Source organism: Papio anubis, chromosome 12, assembly GCF_008728515.1.
Source record: "Papio anubis isolate 15944 chromosome 12, Panubis1.0, whole genome shotgun sequence".
Taxonomy (NCBI): domain Eukaryota; kingdom Metazoa; phylum Chordata; class Mammalia; order Primates; family Cercopithecidae; genus Papio; species Papio anubis.
In genome coordinates this window covers 62,023,185-62,045,784 of record NC_044987.1, presented here as the reverse complement: position 1 = coordinate 62,045,784, position 22,600 = coordinate 62,023,185, and the positions used below count along the sequence as shown (strand labels likewise).

At 41.8% G+C, this 22,600-nt stretch overlaps 1 protein-coding gene across 4 annotated transcripts in view; it reads right to left on the bottom strand.

The window, feature by feature from the left end:
• Positions 1–22,600, bottom strand: part of CLPB (caseinolytic mitochondrial matrix peptidase chaperone subunit B) — a 148,538-nt gene that overhangs the window by 95,429 nt on the left and 30,509 nt on the right. For 2 of the 4 annotated variants that reach the window (XM_003910368.3, XM_003910367.3), the window contains exon 3: positions 21,205–21,291. The exons of the other annotated variants lie outside the window; for them this stretch is intronic. In XM_003910368.3, coding sequence (XP_003910417.2) covers positions 21,205–21,291 — 87 coding nt within the window. The remainder of the gene's footprint in view (positions 1–21,204; positions 21,292–22,600) is intronic. 4 annotated transcript variants of the gene reach the window in all.

Sequence of the window (22,600 nt, the reverse complement as noted above, 5' to 3'; positions counted from 1 at the left end):
TGTTAGCCAGGATGGTCTCGATCTCCTGACCTCGTGATCCGCCCGTCTCGGCCTCCCAAAGTGCTGCCTAACTCATTTTATGAGGCCAACATCATCCTGATACCAAAGCCTGGCAGAGACACAACAAAAAAGGAGAATTGTGGACCAATATCCCTGATGAACACTGATGCAAAAATCCTCAGTAAAATACTGGCAAACCGAATCCAGCAGCACATCAAAAAGCTTATCCACCATGATCAAGTGGGCTTCATCCCTGGGATGCAAGGCTGGTTCAATATACACAAAACAATAAATGTAATCCAGCATATAAACAGAACCAAAGACAAAAACCACATGATTATCTCAACAGATGCAGAAAAGACTTTTGACAAAATTCAACAGCCCTTCATACTAAAAACTTTCAATAAATTTGGTATTGACGGAACATATCTCAAAATAGTAAGAGCTATTTATGACAAACCCACAGCCAGTATCACAATGAATGGGCAAAAACTGGAAGCATTCCCCTTGAAAACTGGCACAAGACAGGGATGCCCTCTCTCACCACTCCTATTCAACATAGTGTTGGAAGTTCTGGCCAGGGCAATCAGGCAAGAGAAAGAAATAAAAGGTATTCAGTTAGGAAAAAAGGAAGTCAAATTGTCCCTGTTTGCAGATGACATGATTGTATATTTAGAAAACCCCATCGTCTCAGCCCAAAATCCCCTTAAGCTGACAAGCAACTTCAGCAAAGTCTCAGGATACAAAATCAAAGTGCAAAAATCACAAGCATTCTTATATACCAATAACAGACAAACAGAGAACCAAATCATGAATGAACTCCCATTCACAATAGATTCAAAGAGAATACCTAGGAATCCAACTTACAAGGGATGTGAAGGACCTCTTCAAGGAGAACTACAAACCACTGCTCAATGAAATAAAAGAGAACACAAACAAATGGAAGAACATTCCATGTTCATGGATAGGAAGAATCAGTATCGTGAAAATGGCCATACTGTCCAAGGTAATTTATAGATTCAATGCCATCCCCATCAAGCTACCAATGACTTTCTTCACGGAATTGGAAAAAACTACTTTAAAGCTCATATGGAACCAAAAAAGAGCCCACATTGCCAAGACAATCCTAAGCAAAAAGAACAAAGCTGGAAGCATTACACTATCTGACTTCAAACTATACTACAGTATAGTACATACAGTAACCAAAACAGCATGGTACTGGTACCAAAACAGAGATATAGGCCAATGGAACAGAACAGAGCCCTCAGAAATAGTACCACACATCTACAACCATCTGATCTTTGACAAACCTGACAAAAACAAGAAATGGGGAAAGGATTCCCTATTCAACAACTGGTGCTGGGAAAACTGGCTAGCCATAAGTAGAAAGCTGAAACTGGATCCCTTCCTTACACCTTATATAAAAATTAATTCAAGATGAATTAGAGACTTAAATATTAGATAAAAACCCTAGAAGAAAACCTAGGCAATACCATTCAGGACATAGGCATGGGCAAGGACTTCATGTCTAAAACACCAAAAGCAATGGCAACAAAAGCCAAAATTGACAAATGGGATCTAATTAAACTAAAGAGCTTCTGCACAGCAAAAGAAACTACCATCAGAGTGAAGAGGCAACCTACAGAATGGGAGAATATTTTTGCAATCTACCCATCTGACAAAGGGCTAATATCCAGAACCTACAAAGAACTAAAACAAATTTACAAGAAAAAAATAAACAACCCCATCAAAAAGTAGGCAAGGGATATGAACAGACACTTCTCAAAAGAAGACATTTATGCAGCAAACAGACACATGAAAAAATGCTCACCATCACCAGCCATCAGAGAAATGCAAATCAAAACCACAATGGGATACCATCTCACACCAGTTAGAATGGCGATCATTAAAAAGTCAGGAAACAACAAGTGCTGGAGAGGATGTGGAGAAATAGGAACATTTTTATACTGTTGGTGGGACTGTAAACTTGTTCAACCATGGTGGAAGACAGTGTGGCAATTCCTCAAGGATCTAGAACTAGAAATACCATTTGACCCAGCCATCCCATTACTGGGTATATACCCAAAGGATTATAAATCATGCTGCTATAAAGACACATGCACATGTATGTTTACTGCAGCACTATTCACAATGGCAAAGACTTGGAGCCAACCCAAATGTCCATCAGTGACAGACTGGATTAAGAAAATGTGGCACCTATACACCATGGAATACTATGCAGCCATAAAAAAGGATGAGTTCATGTCTTTTGTAGGGACATGGATGCAGCTGGAAACCATCATTCTCAGCAAACTATCGCAAGAACAGAAAACCAAACACCGCATGTTCTCACTCATAGGTGGGAATTGAACAATGAGAACACCTGGACACAGGAAGGGGAACATCACACACCGGGGCCTGTTGTGGGGTGGGGGGATAGCATTAGGAGATATACTTAATGTAAATGACGAGTTAATGGGTGCAGCACACCAACATGGCACACGTATACATATGTAACAAACCTGCACGTTATGCACATATACCCTAGAACATAAAGTATAATAAAAAAAAAAAGAAAGAAAATCACCTAATCACAAAGGAAGACAGCAAGGGAGGAAGAGAGGAACGATGGATCTATAAAACAACCAGAAAACAATAAAATGTCAGAAGTTAGTCCTCACTTATCAATAATTGCCTAAAGGCAATTAAATAATAATTGCCTAAAGGCAATAATTGCCTAAAGGCATTAAAATGTAAATGGATTAAAAAGAGGAAGACCCAACTGTATGTTACCTACAAGAGACTCACTTTACCTATAAGGACACACACAGATTGAATATGAAGGAATGGAAAAAAATATGGCATGCAAATGGGAACCAAAAGAAAGCAGAAGTACCGGGATTCATATGGAATAAAATAGACTTTAAGTCAAAACTGTATAAAGAGACAAAGAAGGTCATAATATAATAATAAAAGGGTCAATTAATCAAGAGACTATAACAATTGTAAATACATATGCACCTAACATCACAGTACCTAAATATATAAAGCAACTATTAATCAATGGGAAGGGAAAGATAGACTATACTACAGAAACAGTAGGGACTTCAATATCCTACTTTCAGCAATGGACAGGTCATCCAGAAAGAAAATAAATAAGGAAATGTCTGACTTAAACTACACTTTAGACTAAACAGACCTATACAGAACATTCCATCCAACAGCAGTACAACACACATTCTTCTCAAGCACATGGGAACATTAAAGGTCTCCCCTTACATGCATCTCCTTAGTCCAAATTCCAAGATTAACTACTATTTATAGATTGGTAAGTTTCCTTCCAAACCTTTGCAATTACAAAAATCACTCCAGTGGCTGTGTGAGAAGAGGGAGTATGACCAGAGGCAGGGGCTCCATATGTTAGCTTCCCTTCTTCTTCCTGCTATTTATGTAATATTCCCACTAATACATTGTTTTCCCTTCTAATAAAAAAAGGGCTCATGTTCACTATAAAAAAAAAAAAACAGAAAATACAGATAATCAAAAGAAGAAAAGGTCTTAGAACCTATAACATCTTTCCAGTTTCTTCAATGGATATATACATAATTTTATTTATAAAAATGGGATCATGTACAAACTTTCTCTCTGAATGCACATAAATCCTTTCATGTATTATATGTCTATTCCATTGTTTTACTGGCAGGGTACAGTAGCTCATGCTTATAATCCCAGCACTTTGGGAGGCCAAGGTAGACAGATCACCTGAGGTCAGGAGTTCGAGACCAGCCTGGCCAACAAGGTGAAACCCTGTCTCTACTAAAAATACAAAAATTAACCAGGCATGGTGGTGTATGTCTGTAATCCCAGCTACTTGGGAGGCTAAGGCAGGAGAATTGCTTGAATCCGGGAGATGGAGGATGCAGTGAGCCGAGATCGTGCCACTGCATCGAGCCTGGGCAACACAGCAAGACTCCGTCTCAAACAACAACAAAAAAACCCACATTGTTTTAAATGGCTATACAGTATTCCACTATAAGACTATTCCATGCTTGATTTAAGCAATCCCTATTATAAAACAAGATTGTTTTAAATATTAATAACACAATATTTCTGATTATTTCCTTTGGATAAATTCATATGAGATAAAATTTACTTCAAAAAGTATAAGCATTTTAAGGGTTTTATAAATATTACTAAGTTGTTTTGCAAAAATATTGTATTAATTTTTATTTTCACTAGCAAAGTATGCTGTATGAGAGTAACTGCTGTGCCTTCCTTTACCAAAATAAGTGTTTTTTTTTCTTTTTCTCCAGAAATGTGTCAATCTGGAAAACAGAAAATAGAATCACACTGCTCTTTCAGTTTGCATTTCTTGATTACTAGTGAGGATGAATTTTTTAAAAAATATGTTTAGCAGTCAGTTGTGCTTCTTCTTCACAAATCCCTTATTAAGGTCCTTTGCCCAGCTTTCTCTTAGGGTGTCTATCTTTTGCTTACTAACATTCAAAACTGCTAATGCTTCTGCAAGCAGAAGTGGTAAGCATTTCAAACTAATTACTTATCATAACTATTAAAAAGCCAAACTATAGTTTGTTTTCACTTCCTGGTTAGTTTTTTAGTATTTGTAACCAGTAATGTTGATGGTTTCCCACGTACCATTTGGTTTGAATTTCATTACCTTCAACAGGCACAGTACCTGATTCAATTACTTGCTGAATGAATGAATAAATTCCACCAACTTCCATGCACACAAAGATACAGTCCTTACAGGTAAGCCCAAAACCAGACTCTATCTCCTACGTAGCAGTGGTTCTTCTATATGTGACTTAATATAGTTAAGTGAGTCTTCTGTGCCTACTCACCTTACCTAAAATAACTTCTAAAATTACCTTCAAAGGTAATTTATCCAGAATATGAATTAAGATTTCAATGAGAAATGAGAAGGGTCTCTAAGCAGCTAAAATCTGTCTAAAACTCATATATTTAATTCATAGAAGAGTCTGTCGGGTTCTCATTTGGAGATTATTTACTCTCAGTTTATACACAATTTGCATTAAGATTGGCATTAGTCAGTCTTCCTATTTCCCAGAACATTTAAAGCCAAGAGGGTATAATAAGGCAGATACAGATAGGCAAACTAATTGAAAGCACTGCAAAACAATGTCTGATAGAGAAGTAGTATGGCACAGAAGTCAAGAAAACTGGCTGTAAAATCTGGGATGATCAGAGCATCAGAATGAATAATGACAGTAATGGATTATAACCCATTAATTATATATAATTATAACGCACTGAGTAAAATAAGATTCTCCATTGAAGTCCACATTGAAAATTAATAAATAAGTAAATGGGAGAGAAGGGAAAGTTCTGTCTTACTATAGAATGAAAACTAATAATTGTAGAAGGAATGATGAAATTAGAAAACCACCATTTTGTGGCCTCATAATAATTATTAGGGATAATAAGAGTATCTAGCTCATCATTGTGTTAATACACATAAAGTAGCTTAGAGCAGTGTCTGACACATAACAACTGCTCAATGAATGTTAGTTATTATTACTATGTACATGACCCTATGGTTGGACTGAGAGAAGTCAGGAGACATATGAATTAAGACATTTAAGACATCTAAACTGGGAAGACAGCATGACATTTTATAATAAGCACAGAGAGACCTGTGTTCAAATCAAAGCTCTATCATTTACTGATTGTGTGTTCTTGGACCAGTTACTACACCTCTGGGCCTTCATTTCCTTACCAGCATAATGGAGATAATGATGGCTGCTGTGCAGGTTATAAGTATGTAAAACTCCATAGTGCCTGACACATTTAAAAAAAAAAAAAAAAAAAAAAAAGCTCCACAAATCTAAGCTCTTTACCCTCTGTTTGTATAATCTTAGCAATAATCACATGAATCTGGGCTGTGATGGGCACCAGATCTATACCTGACCACCCCAGCACTCATGCTGGCATACTCCTGTGTTAAGAAGGCAGCTCTTCTATATTCTGCACAAGTTGATGTGTGTTAAAATCCAAGTGTCTATCTAAACTCAAAGAGACGTAATTTGGTTAATCCTCAGCTGCTGTGTCCAATCACCATTCAATCACACTCCCTCCCATGGCATGCTGTCCCTCCAGGCAGCTAGTGTCACTAACTGTGCTACTTGGGCTTCTCCAGGTTCATGAGTATTGATTCCATCTGTCCAATTTGCAGGCTGTAGGACGTGTCCAAGCAACCACGTATGTTGCCCTTGGTCCCGGAGGGCAGACAGTGGTCTGGCAGGGTGGGGTGGAGTGACTAGGATCGACCCTATGGCTGCTAACCCAATCAAAGGGAATGGGCAATTCACTTCACAAACTTGGAGGCCAAAGGGGGTAAGCATCCAAGATAGTGACTCATCCTGAAACCTCAGAGAAGATTCCCTTAACTTTTTGTTTGTTTGTTTGTTTTTGAGACAGAATCTCACTCTGTCGCCCAGGCTGGCGTGCAGTGGCACTATCTCAGCTCACTGCAAGCTTCACCTCCGAGGTTCATGTCATTCTCCTGCCTCAGCCTCCTGAGTAGCTGGGACTACAGGCACCCACCACCACGCCCGGCTAATTTTTTGTATTTTTAGTAGAGACGGGGTTTCACTACGTCAGCCAGGGTGGTCTCAATCTCCTGACCTCATGATCTGCCTGCCTCAGCCTCCCAAAGTGCTGGGATTATAGGGGTGAGCCACTGCGCCCGGCCCTCCCTTCACTTTTAATAATACTCAAAAGGCATCAGCACCACTGTGGGGTATAGACAGGGCTAAAGAAACCATGGCTGCTCAGTAGCCAACAGTGGCATCAAACACCTTGCCATATGGCCAGTAGGTTTTTTGTTCAACAGCCTTCATGTACTTACAAAGCATCTAACCAAGAGCTCCAGTGGGGTCAGGCCCTTCTTGAAGAAGCCAGCCCAGATCGGCCTACAGGGCTACAAGAGTATGATTCACCACTAGCTTTGATCACCAAAAGAACCTCACTGAAACTACAGCATATAGCATACAGCACGGCAGAAACAGTAGGAGGCTAGCCAGGTTAGAGAAATCTAAGGCAAGGATGGTGAAAACAGGCTTAGCAGTAGGCCAACACCAAGGAGTGCCAAGAAGTTCACAGTCAAAATAAAATCAAGGGCCACACACCAGGCAGCAAAGGTGTATATGAGGGCAGAGGTCAAGAACTAGAGGGTGAGGCAGAATAGATTATAAACCAAGTGAGTAGCCAGAAACCAAGGATTACACCGGTACCAAAAGTCAAGGCAAGGCAAAAGCAGCAGCATCCAGGAGCAGCAGTAAGGAGACAATGGAAATGGAATGATTTCTGCCTCTTTTGTTTTCTGCTGAAGCAGAAAGAAATCCCCAACTCAAAACAGCATTTGGGAGGTGACTTACATGGGGAGAGGATGGTGAGTCAGCCCACCTGGCTGATATACAGAATACAGAGTGAGCAATAAGAACCGAATCTGACGGCACAGAGGAAGGTAGGCACTGCTACTGGAGCTGATCCATTAAAGGACAATAGGACAATAGCAACTTCTCCTTCGTTCTGGTGCTGGCATACTGGCTGCCATATGGTAGGTTCTGGTTTCACTATTACTGTCTTAAATTTGAGTAGCTGGTACCAAATGGGCTGTGGTATAAGGCTAGGCCTTCACGGTCTTAACAGTTGGATTAAAGGAGGCAGAGTACACCAGGCCACTCAATTACGTTTTTGTATATCAGGAAACATCTTCACTCAAAGGAATTACTCCACAGACACTCACTGGGTAAAGGCTTAAGAATATCAGCAATTCTCTGGCAGGCATGGTGGCTCATACCTATAATTCCAGCACTCTGAGAGACTGAGGCAGGAGGATCGTTTGAGCCCAGGAGTTTAAGACCAGCCTGGGCAACACAGTGGGATCCTATCTCTTAAAAAAATTTTTAAATTAGCCAGGTGTGGTGGCACATGCCTGTAGTTCCAGCTACTCGGGAGGATCGCTTGAGCTCAGGAGGTCAAGGCTGCAGTGAGCTGTGGTTGTGCCACCGCACTCCAGCCTGGGCAAAAAAAAAAAAAAAAAAAAAAAAAAAAATTATTAGCCATTCTCTCAACCAGCTAAAGATTTGGCCTCTCATGGTAGTACAACCCTCAAAGGCTAGGGATAATCTCCAGATACTCTATTACCCTTACTAATTTGGGGAAGCAGAGAATGTCTATGGCATAAGTATGTTATATTCACTTCCCAATACTGACTTTTATTCCCTCTTTTATGCTCGTTTTCTTTGTCTGCACAGCACCCAGTTCTCACCCTTGTGGTAGGTGACCCTCATATTGTATCACGATGGCCTGCTTACTTTTATTTGCCTTTCCCATTAGACTATGGGGGCAATAAAATTCCCTTCACTTCCCAATACTGACTTTCAGGTGGTTAACAGTCTGTAGGAGCACTTTGCCCCAAATAAGGTTTTGACAGAAATGCTAGGATCAGAAAGCCCAACAGGCCAGGCGCAGTGGCTCACGCCTATAATCCCAGCACTCCGGGAGGCTGAGGCAAGCAGATCACTTGAGGCCAGGAGTTGGAGACCAGCCTGGCCAACATGGTAAAACCCCATCTCTACTAAAAATACAAAAATTAGCTGGGTGTGGTGGCAGGCGCCTGTAATCTCAGCTAACTGGGAGGCTGAGGCAGGAGAATCACTTCAACCCAGGAGGCAGAGGTTGCAGTGAGCCAAGATCACACCACTGCACTCCAGCCTGGGCAACAGAGCGAGACTCTTGTCTCAAAAAAAGGAAATAGAAAAAAAAAAAAGAAAAAAGAAAAAGAAGGCCCCCCAAAAATGAGGCAAGGATATGAACAGCCTAGAAGAGGAAACTAAAAAAAGATTATTACTAGGTATATAAAGAAAATCTTCAAGTTCATTTGTTATTACAGAAATGCAAATTAAAATGAGATATCACTGTAAATTCAACATATTGACAAATGTTAGACAGCTGAAAAATGGCAAGTGTTGGTGAAGACATGAGGATCTGGGACTCTTCATGCACTGTTAGGGTACAGACTGGTACAGCCATTCTGGAAGCCAATCGTGTAGGACTTCATTAAAGCACCTTACCCTATGACCAAGCACTTCTGCTCCTGACTATATAATTCCCAGAAAAATTCTTATGCAGGTCCATAAAGGGCAACACAAGAAATGGTTCATCCCAGCATTCTATGGCAGTGGGGAGTTGCGGGCCATCAAGTGCCACCACTCGGGGGATGGATAAGGTAAATGTGGTAGTCACACACTATGAAACACGATGCAGCAGTTAGAAGCAACAGGCTGGATATACATGCAGCAACACAGAACAATGATTTTTTTCAAAAAGGGTTGAAGTCCTATCTCTTTTATTTATATATTAATTGAACCTGACCATTTGTTTCAGAAGTTAATCCCTTTCAGGGAGTCTCTCAATTATAGAAGTCCTAATTCCTATATGATCCAGTAATCTTTGGGGCTGAAATATTAAAGACCCAGTGAAAACAATGAACTCCCTGAAGTACACCAAGGGCCATCAAAGATGCCACCTCCTGTCCCCTCCTTCAGTTGGTTGGTGTTCATTCACCTTCAGGGCTCCTTGGTGACGCCATCACCAACTCAACTGAATCTTCTCTGATTCCCAATCTGAGTCCATGCTCTTTCTCTGTGTCTGCACAGCACCCAGTTCTCACCCCCATGGTAGGTGACCCTCATATTGTATCATGATGGCCTGCTTACTTTTATTTGCCTTTCCCACTAGCTATGGGGGTAAGGGCCATGTCTTAACTTTATTTCCCAGCTCCCTGCCCAGTGCCTGGATCATAGATGTTTTCTGAATGAGTGCATGAATAAATAAATGAAAGACGAATAAATGAAATCACTATTTTATTTGATGGAACATGGGAGAGAAAGATGGACAGCAGCTGTCTCTGCCCTGCTCAGCCTTCTCCCACATGAAGGTCCCAACTAGGCTGCAGGTGGTTTAGCTGTGGAAACCTCTATCTTCCTCTTCTGAGTAGTAGCTCCTTCTTGGGCTACAGAAAGTTCCCAGACAAAGCTGAGGAAATGAACAGGAGGGTGGTCCCTAAGCGGCAGTTCCTGAGATTCATGGAACTCCCTTTGGAGCCACAGCGAAATTAATTTGCTGATCAGGCTGTAATTAGATTAAAAGTGGGAGCACATGTAGGAAGGTTGGCTCACACTGACCGTGATGGGCTCTTGCTTTCAGGGTGGTGGGGAGTCACAATAAATAGGAGGGCAGTTACTTCGATCGATGTTTAGGCTTTCTGCTTTCAGTGGCCAGAGGGGGTTGGGGTGCTCACATTGTTTAGGCAAGAGCGAGAAAACCTGTGGTGTGAGCTCAGGCTTGTGTTGGGCCAGGCGCGTGTCAAAGACGGCTGGCGAGCAGCTGGAGTTGGTGAAGCAAGAAGGGCAGTGATCTCAGCTCCAGGTCATCCCTACACAATGTTGAGCTTCAGAAGAAGCTCTCCTAACTCCTCCTCCTCCCCACCCCCCACATCTGAAGCATAGGATCACTGTGATGAGTGTCACGGGTCCCAAGGAGAAGACAAAGAGTGACCTCTTCTCAACCCAGTGCACACCTCGATGAGGGGAGGAAGCGAAGAGGTCACAGTTCAGGAGGTCTGCTGGAAAGTCAAATGAGTTGTGGCTCATTCAGTAACCTGGTCTCTGGCTGGTCAGGAAAGCCGGGTGGCCCAACCAAAGGCACTAGCATTTGTTAAATCTACAAGTCCTGTGGCATGGGACATGAGCTGAGAGTAAAGAGGGCAGGGAGAACAGTTTTCTTTTTAAAGCCAGATTCCCAAGGAAATGAATTAAAGATTGGGTAGGAAATAAGGTACCTGTATAGAAAATGTGCTCCAGTTTCCTCATATGAGGATAATTTTTATTTATTTACCTCAAAAGGCAAAGATCAATAATTATAACAAAGCGGCCACAGTGTGTTAGACACCTTATATTCACTATTTCAGATCCTTATAACAACTTGCGATGAGGTACCAGTCCTATTTTATAAATAAGTAAACTAAGGCTCAGCAAGATAATATGAGTTACCCAAGTGTACACATTAAATAAGCACAGGAACCAAGATTCAAATCCAGGTCTGTCTGAGTCTAAACTTGGTGTACACTCCCCTAAACCACACTGGCTGTCACCCAGCCGACCATCCATTAGTCTGTCTTATTATCCCATAGTTACTAAGCCCTTACTGCATAGTACCAGGAACAGTGATATTTTCAGACGGCAGTTAAAGCAAAGCAGGTCATAGCAGCTAGCTGGGATAAGGAGTCTGTTTGAGATGGACAAGGGTAAAATCAGTGGTGAACCCAGACAGAGGTGATGTAATTAGGGGCAAGGCTCAAGGAAGGCATGGCACGTTAAGCAGATGGCCAGGGAATCAAGATCACCCACAACAGGGTTTCCAAGATAATCCCAATTTTACATCCTCAGCCTAGTTCTAAATACACTTCCATGTCTTTCAATTTGTGGTTCATAATACATGCTCACCAAACCTAAGGCCAGTGTGGTCAGGCCCTAGATATTAGGACTTATTATAGTATGGACCCAGACTAGGCTCTCTCTAGGCAAATGATCCAGAACAGTATGATCAGGCTGGCATATCTCTTCGACTCGGGTGAAAGTAACAATAAAAAGAAAAACAATATTAATAACAGCAGCAGATACCTACTTATGCACTACACTAAATAGTTTTACGTGCACTTTAATCTTTGCAACCACCTTATGCTGAGGTAGGTGCCACTGTTATTCCCATCTTGCAGATGGGGAAGCTAAGAACTTTAAGAGGCAGAGTGAGGTCTTCAACTCAGGCAGTTTCACTCCAGAGCCCCTATTCTTCACTACCATAGTATACATAAGTAGACCGGATGCTCCCCAAAGCAGGGACTGTGCCTTGACTATTTCCATCTCCTCACACATAGAGCCTATACAGGGCAGTCAATATTTGTTGAATCAATTCACTTCTGGGGCCTGATGTTGCACAGCAGACAACATAATGGGTTTTTAGTCAGCTTCTAGGCTTTACTTTTAGTATTGCTAAGTTTTGCACGCTGGGTTTTACAGTTGGTTTTTATTTTAATTGTTGGCCCATATACTTATCCCTGTTAGTTTTTATCAACACAGATTTAACCATTGCTCTAGCCCACTGAGGTTTTATTTAATGTCCCCTATTTTTTCACCCAATATATTAGTACCTCCTCAAGCTTCCTTTACTCTGTTGGAATTTATCAACGACCTCAATGAAATCAGTGATATAAAATACTGAACAGGACAAGGCCCCATGGCTCACCACTCAAGCCTGCTCTCTAGTCTGATGTCCATTCATACATAAACAATGAACCAGATCATTTACATTTATTAGTCTGACTATACTATTTTTTACATCATAATTTTACTCATATAGATGTCATTAGAGATATCCAAATATCTTACTAAAAGCCAGAAATCATATCTACTGCCAACCCCTGGCCCACCAGCCTGGCAGCTCTGTTAAAATCAGCAGCTTATGGTACAGTTGTTTTTAAAGAAGTCTCTCGAAGAAGAGGTACAGGACTAGACCATCTCACAGTTCCTAGAGATGGAGCACCCTCCCCTAAGCAGCTGAACTGAATGAACACTGGATGCTCTCCTATCCCCAACTGCCACTCTCCATGAAGACAGCACTGAACACAGAACCCCAGGACAGAATAGAGCATTGGGCCCAGGAAGTGTACCCTGAGACTGTCAGGTTAGGCAAATGAGCTGGCACTGATTTCCAGGGAGCAGTGTCTTGAGAAGCCTGGGGTTAAGGCATGTGTCTGCCAAACTACGGGTGCATGCTGGAATTGGAATATCATTACCACAAAACAGGATTATCTTGAGCAACGATTCCAAATGGGATTAGAAATGACTCTTTGTTACTCAGAGATAATCGGTCATAGCAGTAGGGGTGGGAGAAACGTCAAGCCCAGCACACTTTTCTAGGGGCACGGTGCTGGCATTCTGGGCACTTGGCCAGCACCCTCACCCACCCTTCCTTGCTGGGGAATACTGGTTACTGTCCTGCACTGGGCTGGTGGCCACCTGTAACAAAAGCCAGCCTATATCATGGGACGCCCTGCTCAGGCGTCCCATGTTCTAGGGTTCCCTGCCAGTTGCTCCTACTAGCACATCTCTACTTTCCAACTTTGTGAGCCTATGCTCACAATGGTCCTTCTGGAAATGCTCTCCCCCTACTCCCTATGTTACCAATCAAATCCTGTTCATCTTTCAAGGACTGACTCCTCTGAAAGGGCCTCTTTTCATGATGCTGCCTCTACACAGTATCATCTCCTTCACAGCACTCTACGTTTTCTTCTCTGTGGCACTAACACATTCTGCCTCATTCTCCAAAGTGGGACTTTTATCCCTTTTCTGACTGTCAGCTTTTTGAGAACAAGGAGAGTGGCTTGTCTGTTTTTACATTTCTCAAAATCCATCTAATACATCATGGAGCATCAAGAAACCCTGATAGAGCCGACTTGACTCCTGGTCCCAGCATCCTTTGGTCCACCCCATGGCCTTGCTCCCTGCCCCTTCCCTCCATAGGCAGTGTAGTTCAGTGGAAAGAGCAAGGGTTTGGAGTTCAGAAAGACCCAGCTTCAAATCCTGGCTCCTTCTTTTACTAACTGGACAACCTTGGGCAACTCTGAGCTTCATTTTCCCTATCTGTAAAATAGGAATAATAATTCCTCCCTTTCAAGATTGCCCTGAGGATTAGACCCAACATGGGAAGTGCTTGACATGGGCTTGGCACACAGAAAGCACCCAATCAGCTATTGCCATCATCATTACTACAGTCAGGAGATCACACAGCACAAAGCCCAGCCTCCTTGGGCAGAAGGAAGCCCTACTCTACAGCATGAAGCCAGACCAAGAGTAGGTTAGAAGACGGAAAAGGCTCTATGCCCCTAAGGACCAACTTCCACATGGTTGGTTAGGCTCCCTAAGGACCTACTTTCAAGCACAGGTACACTGGTACTCTACCTGCCCCACCTACAGCTAGCCAGCAAGGAAGGACAGCCTCCCAGGGAGGCTGCCAGTGGTCTAGCTGCAAGAGCAGCACCTGCTCTTCACTAAGAACACCCATGGAGCTGTTGGGGTCCACAAAGGAAGGCCTTTAAAACCTCTTCTGTAGGACAGCAATCTGGCTTAGGCTATTGTTTTTTTAAAGACAGGGTTTAATGCACCTTCTCCCCTTAGTAAGGCAGAGGGAAAATAAGCAAATGCTAAAAATAAATGACTGCTGTGAGAGGGAATTGAATGGTCTTCAGCCAAGGATGGCAGCACTTTAAAATTAACAAAGCCCAGGTACCACATCCAGGAAGGCCTTGGCAAATGCGTGTTATCCACTCATTAGCTCAGTTCCTCAGGGACCCTGGCCAAGCAGGGAAGGCAGTGCCGGGAACCAGTCCTTCCGACACTGATGAAATGCACTCGGGGAGAAAAGGCAGAAGGAGGGAGGGAGACTCTTGTGGGGAATTTCAAACAGTTCTGCTGTGCTTCATGCTCTGCCTTGCAGTTCTCACCTTCTCTGAGGGAGGGGCTTGCGAAAGCCACCACCAAGCCCAAGCAGGATCAAATCAAAATCTCCCCACACCAGCCTCCCTTTTCAGGATCTTTGGTTCCTGAAGCACCACAATGGCCTCACTATATAGGTGGTCTCCCTGCATGACAGTCCAGAGATAAGGAACCCAAGAATGGTGGGGGAGAGGCAAGCTCCCAGTCTGTACCCTCAACTTTCTCCTTGCTGGAATGAAGAATCATATACTTTATGAACTCATACAAGTCCACTGTATACTACTCATAAAGTGAATTTATCACTATTCATCAGTAATTACACTTCATTACATCACTGATAGTAGGAACTGACAAATCTTCATTCCCTACTAAAAATCAGAATGCATATCACTCTAATGTGAGATATCATCAACAATAAGAATTCACAACATTCCAGGTGACCATTAACAATATGAATTAATTTTGATACTACTAACATAAATTCTCAGTATGCCACTGGTCACAATTAATAATGAAAATTAAGAGATAGATGACAGCTTTTTAAAAAGTTTTTAAAGTCAGTTTACTGAAGTAGCATTTACACATCATAAAATTCATCCTTTTCAAGATATGTAATTTAATGAATTTTGATAATTATATACACTCATGTAACCTACACGATAATCAAGATACAGAATACTTCTCCATCATCCCCCAAAGTTCCTATATATTCTCCGCCCATTCCCAAACACTGGCAACCACCAATCTGATTTCTGTCCCTAAAGTTCTGTCTTCTCCAGAATGTCATATACAAGGAATTACAGAGTAGGTGGTTTTTTGTGTTGGTTTTAGCTTAGCATGGTGCTTTTGTTGTTGTTGTTATTGTTTGTTTGGCTGTTTTCACTGTATGGATGTACCACAATTTGTCCATTCACCAGTTGATGGACATTTGCGTTATTTCTAGTTTTTGGTGGTCATGAATAAAGCTGCTATAAATATTTACATACAGGTATTTCTGCAGATGTATGTTTTTATTTCTCTTAGACAAATACCTAGGAGTTGCTATTGTTGTGTGGTATGGTAAATGTATACTTTACCGTTATAAGAAACTGCCAAAGTGTTTTCCAATGTGGCTATACCATTATGCATTCCTAGCAGTGATTTATCAATATTGTGCTGTACCCTTGTCAGCCCTTGGTACTGTCAGTTTTCCTAAATTTTAGCTACCGTAGTAGGTATGTAGTGGTATCTCATTGTGACTTGAGTTTGCACTGAGTATGTTTTCATGTGCTTATTTGCCACCCATCTCTTTTTTGATGAAGCATCTGCTCAAATCTTTTGCCCATTTAAAAAAATTTGATTTTTTTAAATTATTGATTTGTAAGACTTCTTTATATGTTCTGGGTACTACTGCTTTATAAGATATATGTTTTGACATCTTTTTTTATGAATTAGAAATTATAAGAATCTAAGTCATACAATTTTTCTTCCAAACCACTATCCTCTGCACATATACTGTAATTAAGGGACTAGGAACAACTTAAACTTCCAATTTACAAACATCTTAGTGCTGCTGGAACAGAGGGCCAAGGAGTACTTAAAACCTGCTAAAACTCATGAGACTATTTTTATCTCCACTGCAAGCACCTAACAACACTAGAGCTTTAAGGAAAGCTATATCTGGAGAAATGACTGTCCTATGAACAGCTTTTGGCCCCCCAGGCTCTGCACCTCCCAAAGCCCTGTTCTGGTCCGCCAGACTTCTGGAATGGTCAACAGTCGTCACACTTCATTGCTGATCATTGTTCACTGGGAAAGGTAGGAGGCTCCCAATCCATCCCTCAGTAGAAGAGCAAATAGCAGGGCCTGTGGCTGCTTGGACATCAAAGTTGAGCAAACAGGCCTGGCAGGCCCTGCCTCTCCGCCTACACATCCTGCAAATGCCATCTGAAGGAGCTTCCCCAAGGGGGTCATGACTTTCAGCTTGTCATAGCACACATCAAAGTTTGCACCACACACGAACTGGGTGCATGGGTTCGAATCAAGTCGCCCGAGAGCGGATACTCAGCCATTGTGTCCAGTTTTAATCCTGTGTTTTCCCAAGTAATTAAGCCTTCTTGCTTATGAACTTGTGACTAAGTAAAGCATCACCGAGAGGTTGTAACATCAAAGTGCCTTCCACCGTCTGTCCATGTTTGGTAAAATTGGATTTCTTTCCCTTCGTAAAGAAAAACTAATTGAATTTAGCTGAAGGCTGTGTATATTTGCACAAGCCGGTGAAGACTATGCTAAGTCACAGTGATCATTCTGGGACTCTGTGGCTTAGCCTTTAGCTGGACTGGGTCAGAGTGCAATACAGAATGAGACACCCAGACTCAGGCTAAACAAGTGCCTTGTGGCATGAGGCTTATAGAGGGCTCACTGTGGAGAAGGGGGCCAGACCCCCAATGACTGTTCCTTGAGTCAATACTATACCCAAGCTGTTACTAGGGCTGGCAAAACGATTGTCCTAGTAGAATGTTGGTAAAGCTTTGGCAGCACGGCTACTGAAGACAATGGCCATCACATTACTCAAGTCCTTGATGTCGGCAGTCCAAGTAAGCTTCTTAAGGCAAAAGCTGTGACTGCTTATTCTCTGAATTCCTGATAGCCTAGCACATTAGCACCTGACACCACAGAGTTTTTAAATATGTTTGCTGGATATACATAATGATAATATATATATTATAAATATAATAATATAAAAATATATATATATAATATACAAAGATAGAACTCTCTGTATCCCTTTTTTGCCCTATCAGGAAACTTCAACCTAAAGTAATACTCAATTTCCCTAATTACTTAATTTACAATAAATACAGCATGGTCCCATTCATGTTAAATTTGTACATAAACATATATATAACAATTTCTAGATGGAGGGAATTCAGGTGACTACTATTTTCTATATGATTTTTACAAAAACAATAAATCTATTTTCAGAAAAGAGAATCTCTGGCTCAATCTTTATACAATTATCTTTCCTTTAACCAATATGATTTCTGATCTTGATCCAGTTTTCCCTCTCCTGTGTATATTTATATTTGTATTTTAATTTAAGTCACTTCAAACTCTTTTTGGAAATAAAAGGAGAAAATAAATTATAAATTAAACTATTGTACATATTTTTAAAATGTAGTTATATAGCACTGTTATTTCCTATTCAAAACTAAATAAAAAGAACATACAGATCTAGAAATTCATAAGACGTTAAGCTCCTTAAGGATAGAGACTATTGTATTCTATATCCCTAAAGACTTAACATATTATTAAGCAGCATTAGCGTGAAATGATTGGGCTACTCTGAGGATCTCTCTCTTGAGCTTGTGGCTGCCTGCACCCTAAAGGAGGTGAAGGTTCTCTGTTTTCAGCCTTGAATCAAGGGTGCTCCCCCTCTATCTTCCCTTCATCAAAATCTAATTCAAAGGTGGTAGCATTTCAGGCCCGACCAATATGATTCTGGAAGGATTTGGTGATTGATTATATGAAAACCAGTACAGTTCTACTAACGAAAAACTTATTGGCAGATTGTGCTGGTATGGATATGATAATCCTTCAAGACTACTCATAGCGCACCTTAACAATGAGGCCTACTCACCCCGACCAATGTACTCCTGGTATTCCCTTTTTAACAAGTTCTACTTTTCCTTTTTCCCATGGCCCTTCTTATCTTCTAATATATTATATAGTTTACATATCCATTATACTCATTGTTTATTGTCTATCCACGCCTTTCTCTACCAAAGGACCACAACTAATACAGAAAGCAGCTCTATGTGGGCAGGGATCTTTGTTTTTCATCAATGTTATTTCAAGTACATAGAACAGTACGTGGCAAACAGTAGGGGCCAAAAAAAATTCTGTGATAAGAACACATGAATCCAAGCCAAGAGTGTGCCATTTTCAGTAAAAATCTGTCCTCCCTGGAGAGTGGAAGGAAGAGAAGGTCACAAAATGGATACTTAATTAGTCTTACGAACCAAAGCAAGTAAATACAAGCCAACACTCTCACTTTTCTCAACAAGCATCACTGATTGCTAACAGCTCTGGATAAAGACAGAGCAATCAGTTAAGCCAACAACTCATTAGATTTAAAGAGATGTGTCCCCAAAAGCACATCTACTAGCCAACTGATCACTAATTGACAGTATTCTTAAGCATTGTGTTGTTTCCTATTCAGTCTCCACCTTGAAAATACTACACACAGAAGGGAACACACCTCTCCATCTCTCCTTCTTTAGCACCACTGGCTGTTTCTTGCAGAGGGAAACACCTACAAGCTGGGGGAAAAGACTGGTGCATGTGGTGAACTACCAGTGGCATAGAATAACACGTGTGTTTGTGTACAGAGATCTAATGGGGGCATCAGGGACTAACAACCCACCATTTATAATCTGTAGCACATACATTACCTTATTTGATTCTCAAAAGAATATGGTGAGAATCTACTATGCTGCCACATTGAGTCCCCTCACACCCTTCGCTTTGATAGTATCCCATACACACTGCTCTGAAATCACTGATCATACTATACTATGTCTCTTTACTTGCATTTGTTTTCCCCATTAGACTGCAAACTCCCCAAGGTCTCAGACTCTGCAAACACTAGCACAGGGCCTGGCTAAAGGCAGATATTTACTTAATATTCATAGAAATAATTAATTTCTGATGAAGAAACAGGCTATCCATGGAGCTCTGAAATTCAATTAAGGCTTGGAACCAGGACTGGACTCTAGGTCTCAACTACGAAGCCTATTTATATCAATTTTGCTTTTAAAGAATAGATGCGCCAGGCACGGTGGTTCACACCTGTAATCCCAGCACTTTGGGAGGCCAAGGCAGGCGGATCACAAGGTTGGGAGATCGAGACCACCCTGGCCAACATGGTGAAACCCCATCTCTACTAAAAATACAAAAAAATCAGCTGGGCGTGGTGGAGTGCGCCTGTAGTCCCAGCTACTCGGGATGCTGAGGCAGCAGAATTGCTTGAACCCAGGAGGCGGAGCTTGCAGTGATCCGAGGTCAGGCCACTGCACTCCAGCCTGGCAACACAGTGAGACTCCGTCTCAAAAAAAAAAGAAAAAAGAATAGGTGCTTGGAGCTAAAGAGAGCAAATCAGGAAACTGAGTGACTGAGAACAAGTCCACAACAAAGGAGCAGAGAAGAGAGACCCATCTCATGTACAGCTAACTCTAATTCAGGCTGAGGCAGTACTATCTCTATATCATAAAATCCCAGTTACATTTGTTCTTTCACACTTACAATCTTTTCACAGGTGGCCAGTACACCTTAAACACCTACTTGCAGAAAGAATTGAAATTGGTACCTCCAACTATCAATTTTAATGGCTGTTACTAAAGCACCCAGTCTGCTTTCTTTGAAAATATCCCTTTTTGCTCTTATTTAATAAATTCTTTCGAACAATCATAGCTACAGCAAACGTGTACTTCATTCCAGCACTTCCAGAATTATACAGACTCCAAGGCAGAAATCAGAACAGACTGAAATGTAAAGGCAGCATCAGCACTAGGCTAGTATCTGGCATCGGGAGGTAGCAGTGAGATAAAGTAAAAAACACAGACCATGGCTGGGTACGGTGGCTCACGCCTGTAATCCCAATACTTTAGTAGGCTGAGGGTGCAGGAGCACTTTAAGGCCAGGAGTTCAAGACCAACCTGGGTAGCACAGTGAGACCCCTATCTTTAAAAAAAAAAAAAAAAAAAAAAAAAATTAGCCCAGTGTGATGGTGCATAACTGTAGTCCCAGCTACTCAGGAGGGTGAGGTGGGTGGGTCACTTGAACCCAGGAGGCCGGGGCTGCAGCGAACCATTGATCATGCCACTGCACTCCAGCCTGGGTGACCAAGCAAGACCGTACTTCAAAAAAACCCCAAAACCCAAAAACACGGATCTTACAGGCAGCCAAACCAGGTTGTAAATCCTGTCCATGTGACACAAATAAATCACTTTATGTCTTTGGGTTTCAGTTTTCTGAGCTACAAAATGAGCATTACATATTTTGTGGAGTGATTGTGAGAATTAGATAACTCACTACACAAAGTAAACTATTACAATCTTCATACAATAGCTACAACCCTGATAGGATCGGGGAGGGGACAGGAAAATAGCACAGCCTCCAATGGGAGGGAAAGAAGTCCCCCATCTTCCTAGTTTCCATCAGAACCTCCAAAGAAAAAGCCCCTGGAGGAGCACTCACTGGGGACAGTAACTGCAGACTTCTCAAGATCAACAGACGGTGGTTAACAGAACATGACAATAACTTGCACCTATACACACAACCACTTACAACAGGCTTCCAAACATTTGGTTGCTACAATAATGCAAATGACTTGCCTAAGGTCACAAAGCCAATGACTGAGGGAGCTGGGATTCAAGGCTACATCTTTCCTGTCCACAGCTACTATACAGTCCAATGCACCAGGTGAAGTCCAGTACCTCCATCTGAATCCATCTCCCTGCCTCTGGAGAAGACAGCAGGGAGGCACACCAGGTGGGAGAGTGCTCAGGAGCAAGGTCTGCAGAGATCTGCCTAAAGGAGCCCTGTGTGGAAGGAGGTCTCTCACCTGTTGTTTCGGTTGATGGCTGCCACCATGAGTGCTGTCCAGCCAAGTCTGTGCTTTGCATTGACATCTGCACCTTCTGACAACAGCCTAAAACAAGACAGAGGAATATTTTCAGTGTATGGTTTATCATGGATGTAAAAGTAGAAAAAAACATAGAAAAAATGACACAGTCAACAAAGACAGGCTGAATGAGTTGGGAAATAGAGGCCTTTGAGGACTACATTCCCAATCTCAGCTCCTCTGGCCATTCTGCCCCATCAAGGCTTCCCCTACCTTTCTCCTTCCCTTAAGTCAGTCTGTCCCCCTTATTATCTTCCAAACCCTTTGAGAAAAGAATGGTCCCTCCCTATCTTAATACTCTGACACTCTCACTCCCTTGGTCCAGAATGCTCTCTCCCTGCCCCTTTGCCTATTTGAATTCTTCCCTCATGCTATTTAATACAATCCTTATGGCTGGTGGACTCCTGAGAAGGAAGCCTTCCTTGACTCATCCAGTGCACAGCTCTTCCTTAATTTCCCAATGCTAGGAACAGAATGCCTAATGACATGTCTTATCTAGGTAGTTTTCAGTTCACAAAATGATCACATTCCTCAAGTTTATCTGTATTGTGGTTGTTTGGAAATTGAAAATCCTTCAACCCAAGGAAAGATGGAAACAATAGATTAGGTCCCTAGGAGAGTCCACACAGACCCTACCGGAATCTATATGCCAGTGCCTAACACATTGTAGAAACTCAATAATTGTTAAATAAATTAACAAACACAGAATTTAAAGTATCCCACTAAAAGTCTGAATTTTGGCTCCTAGGAACAGGGGGACCAACAATGTAGGGGTGGTTAAATAGAATGAACTGAGCACCTTCTACAAGCAGGAACTACCCCAGGTACTTTACATTCATGATTCCAGGTACTCTTGACACCACCTAAGGTGCTAAGAGTAATTGCCTCTTTTCAGGGATAAGGTAACAGGCTCACTTAGGTGAAATGAAATGACTTGCTTCAGGTCGCACAGCTAGTTAATGGGCAGTGCAGTGACCAGTTGGCAGTGACTCTGAAGCCAGGCTCCTCCTCACCTCACCACCCTTCCTCCAGACAGAACCTGGCTCTAGATAACATGAAAGACAAACACTACACTGATTTCAGTGAATCGGTATGACATGCACTTGGTCCTGTGCTAGATTCTGGATAAGGATGAGGAGAAGACACGGCTCAAGACAGTATATCAAAGAACACAGTGCCAAGAAAGGGAGAAATGGGTTTGGGAAGCTAGGAGGCTGTTTTTCAGTGGGTTCTAGCCAAAGGACGGAGAGTCCAAAGGCTTGGGTTTGAGTCTTAGCACCATTCTTGTGCCACGATCTATAGTAAATGTCCCTACAGACCAGGTCAAATAAAATCT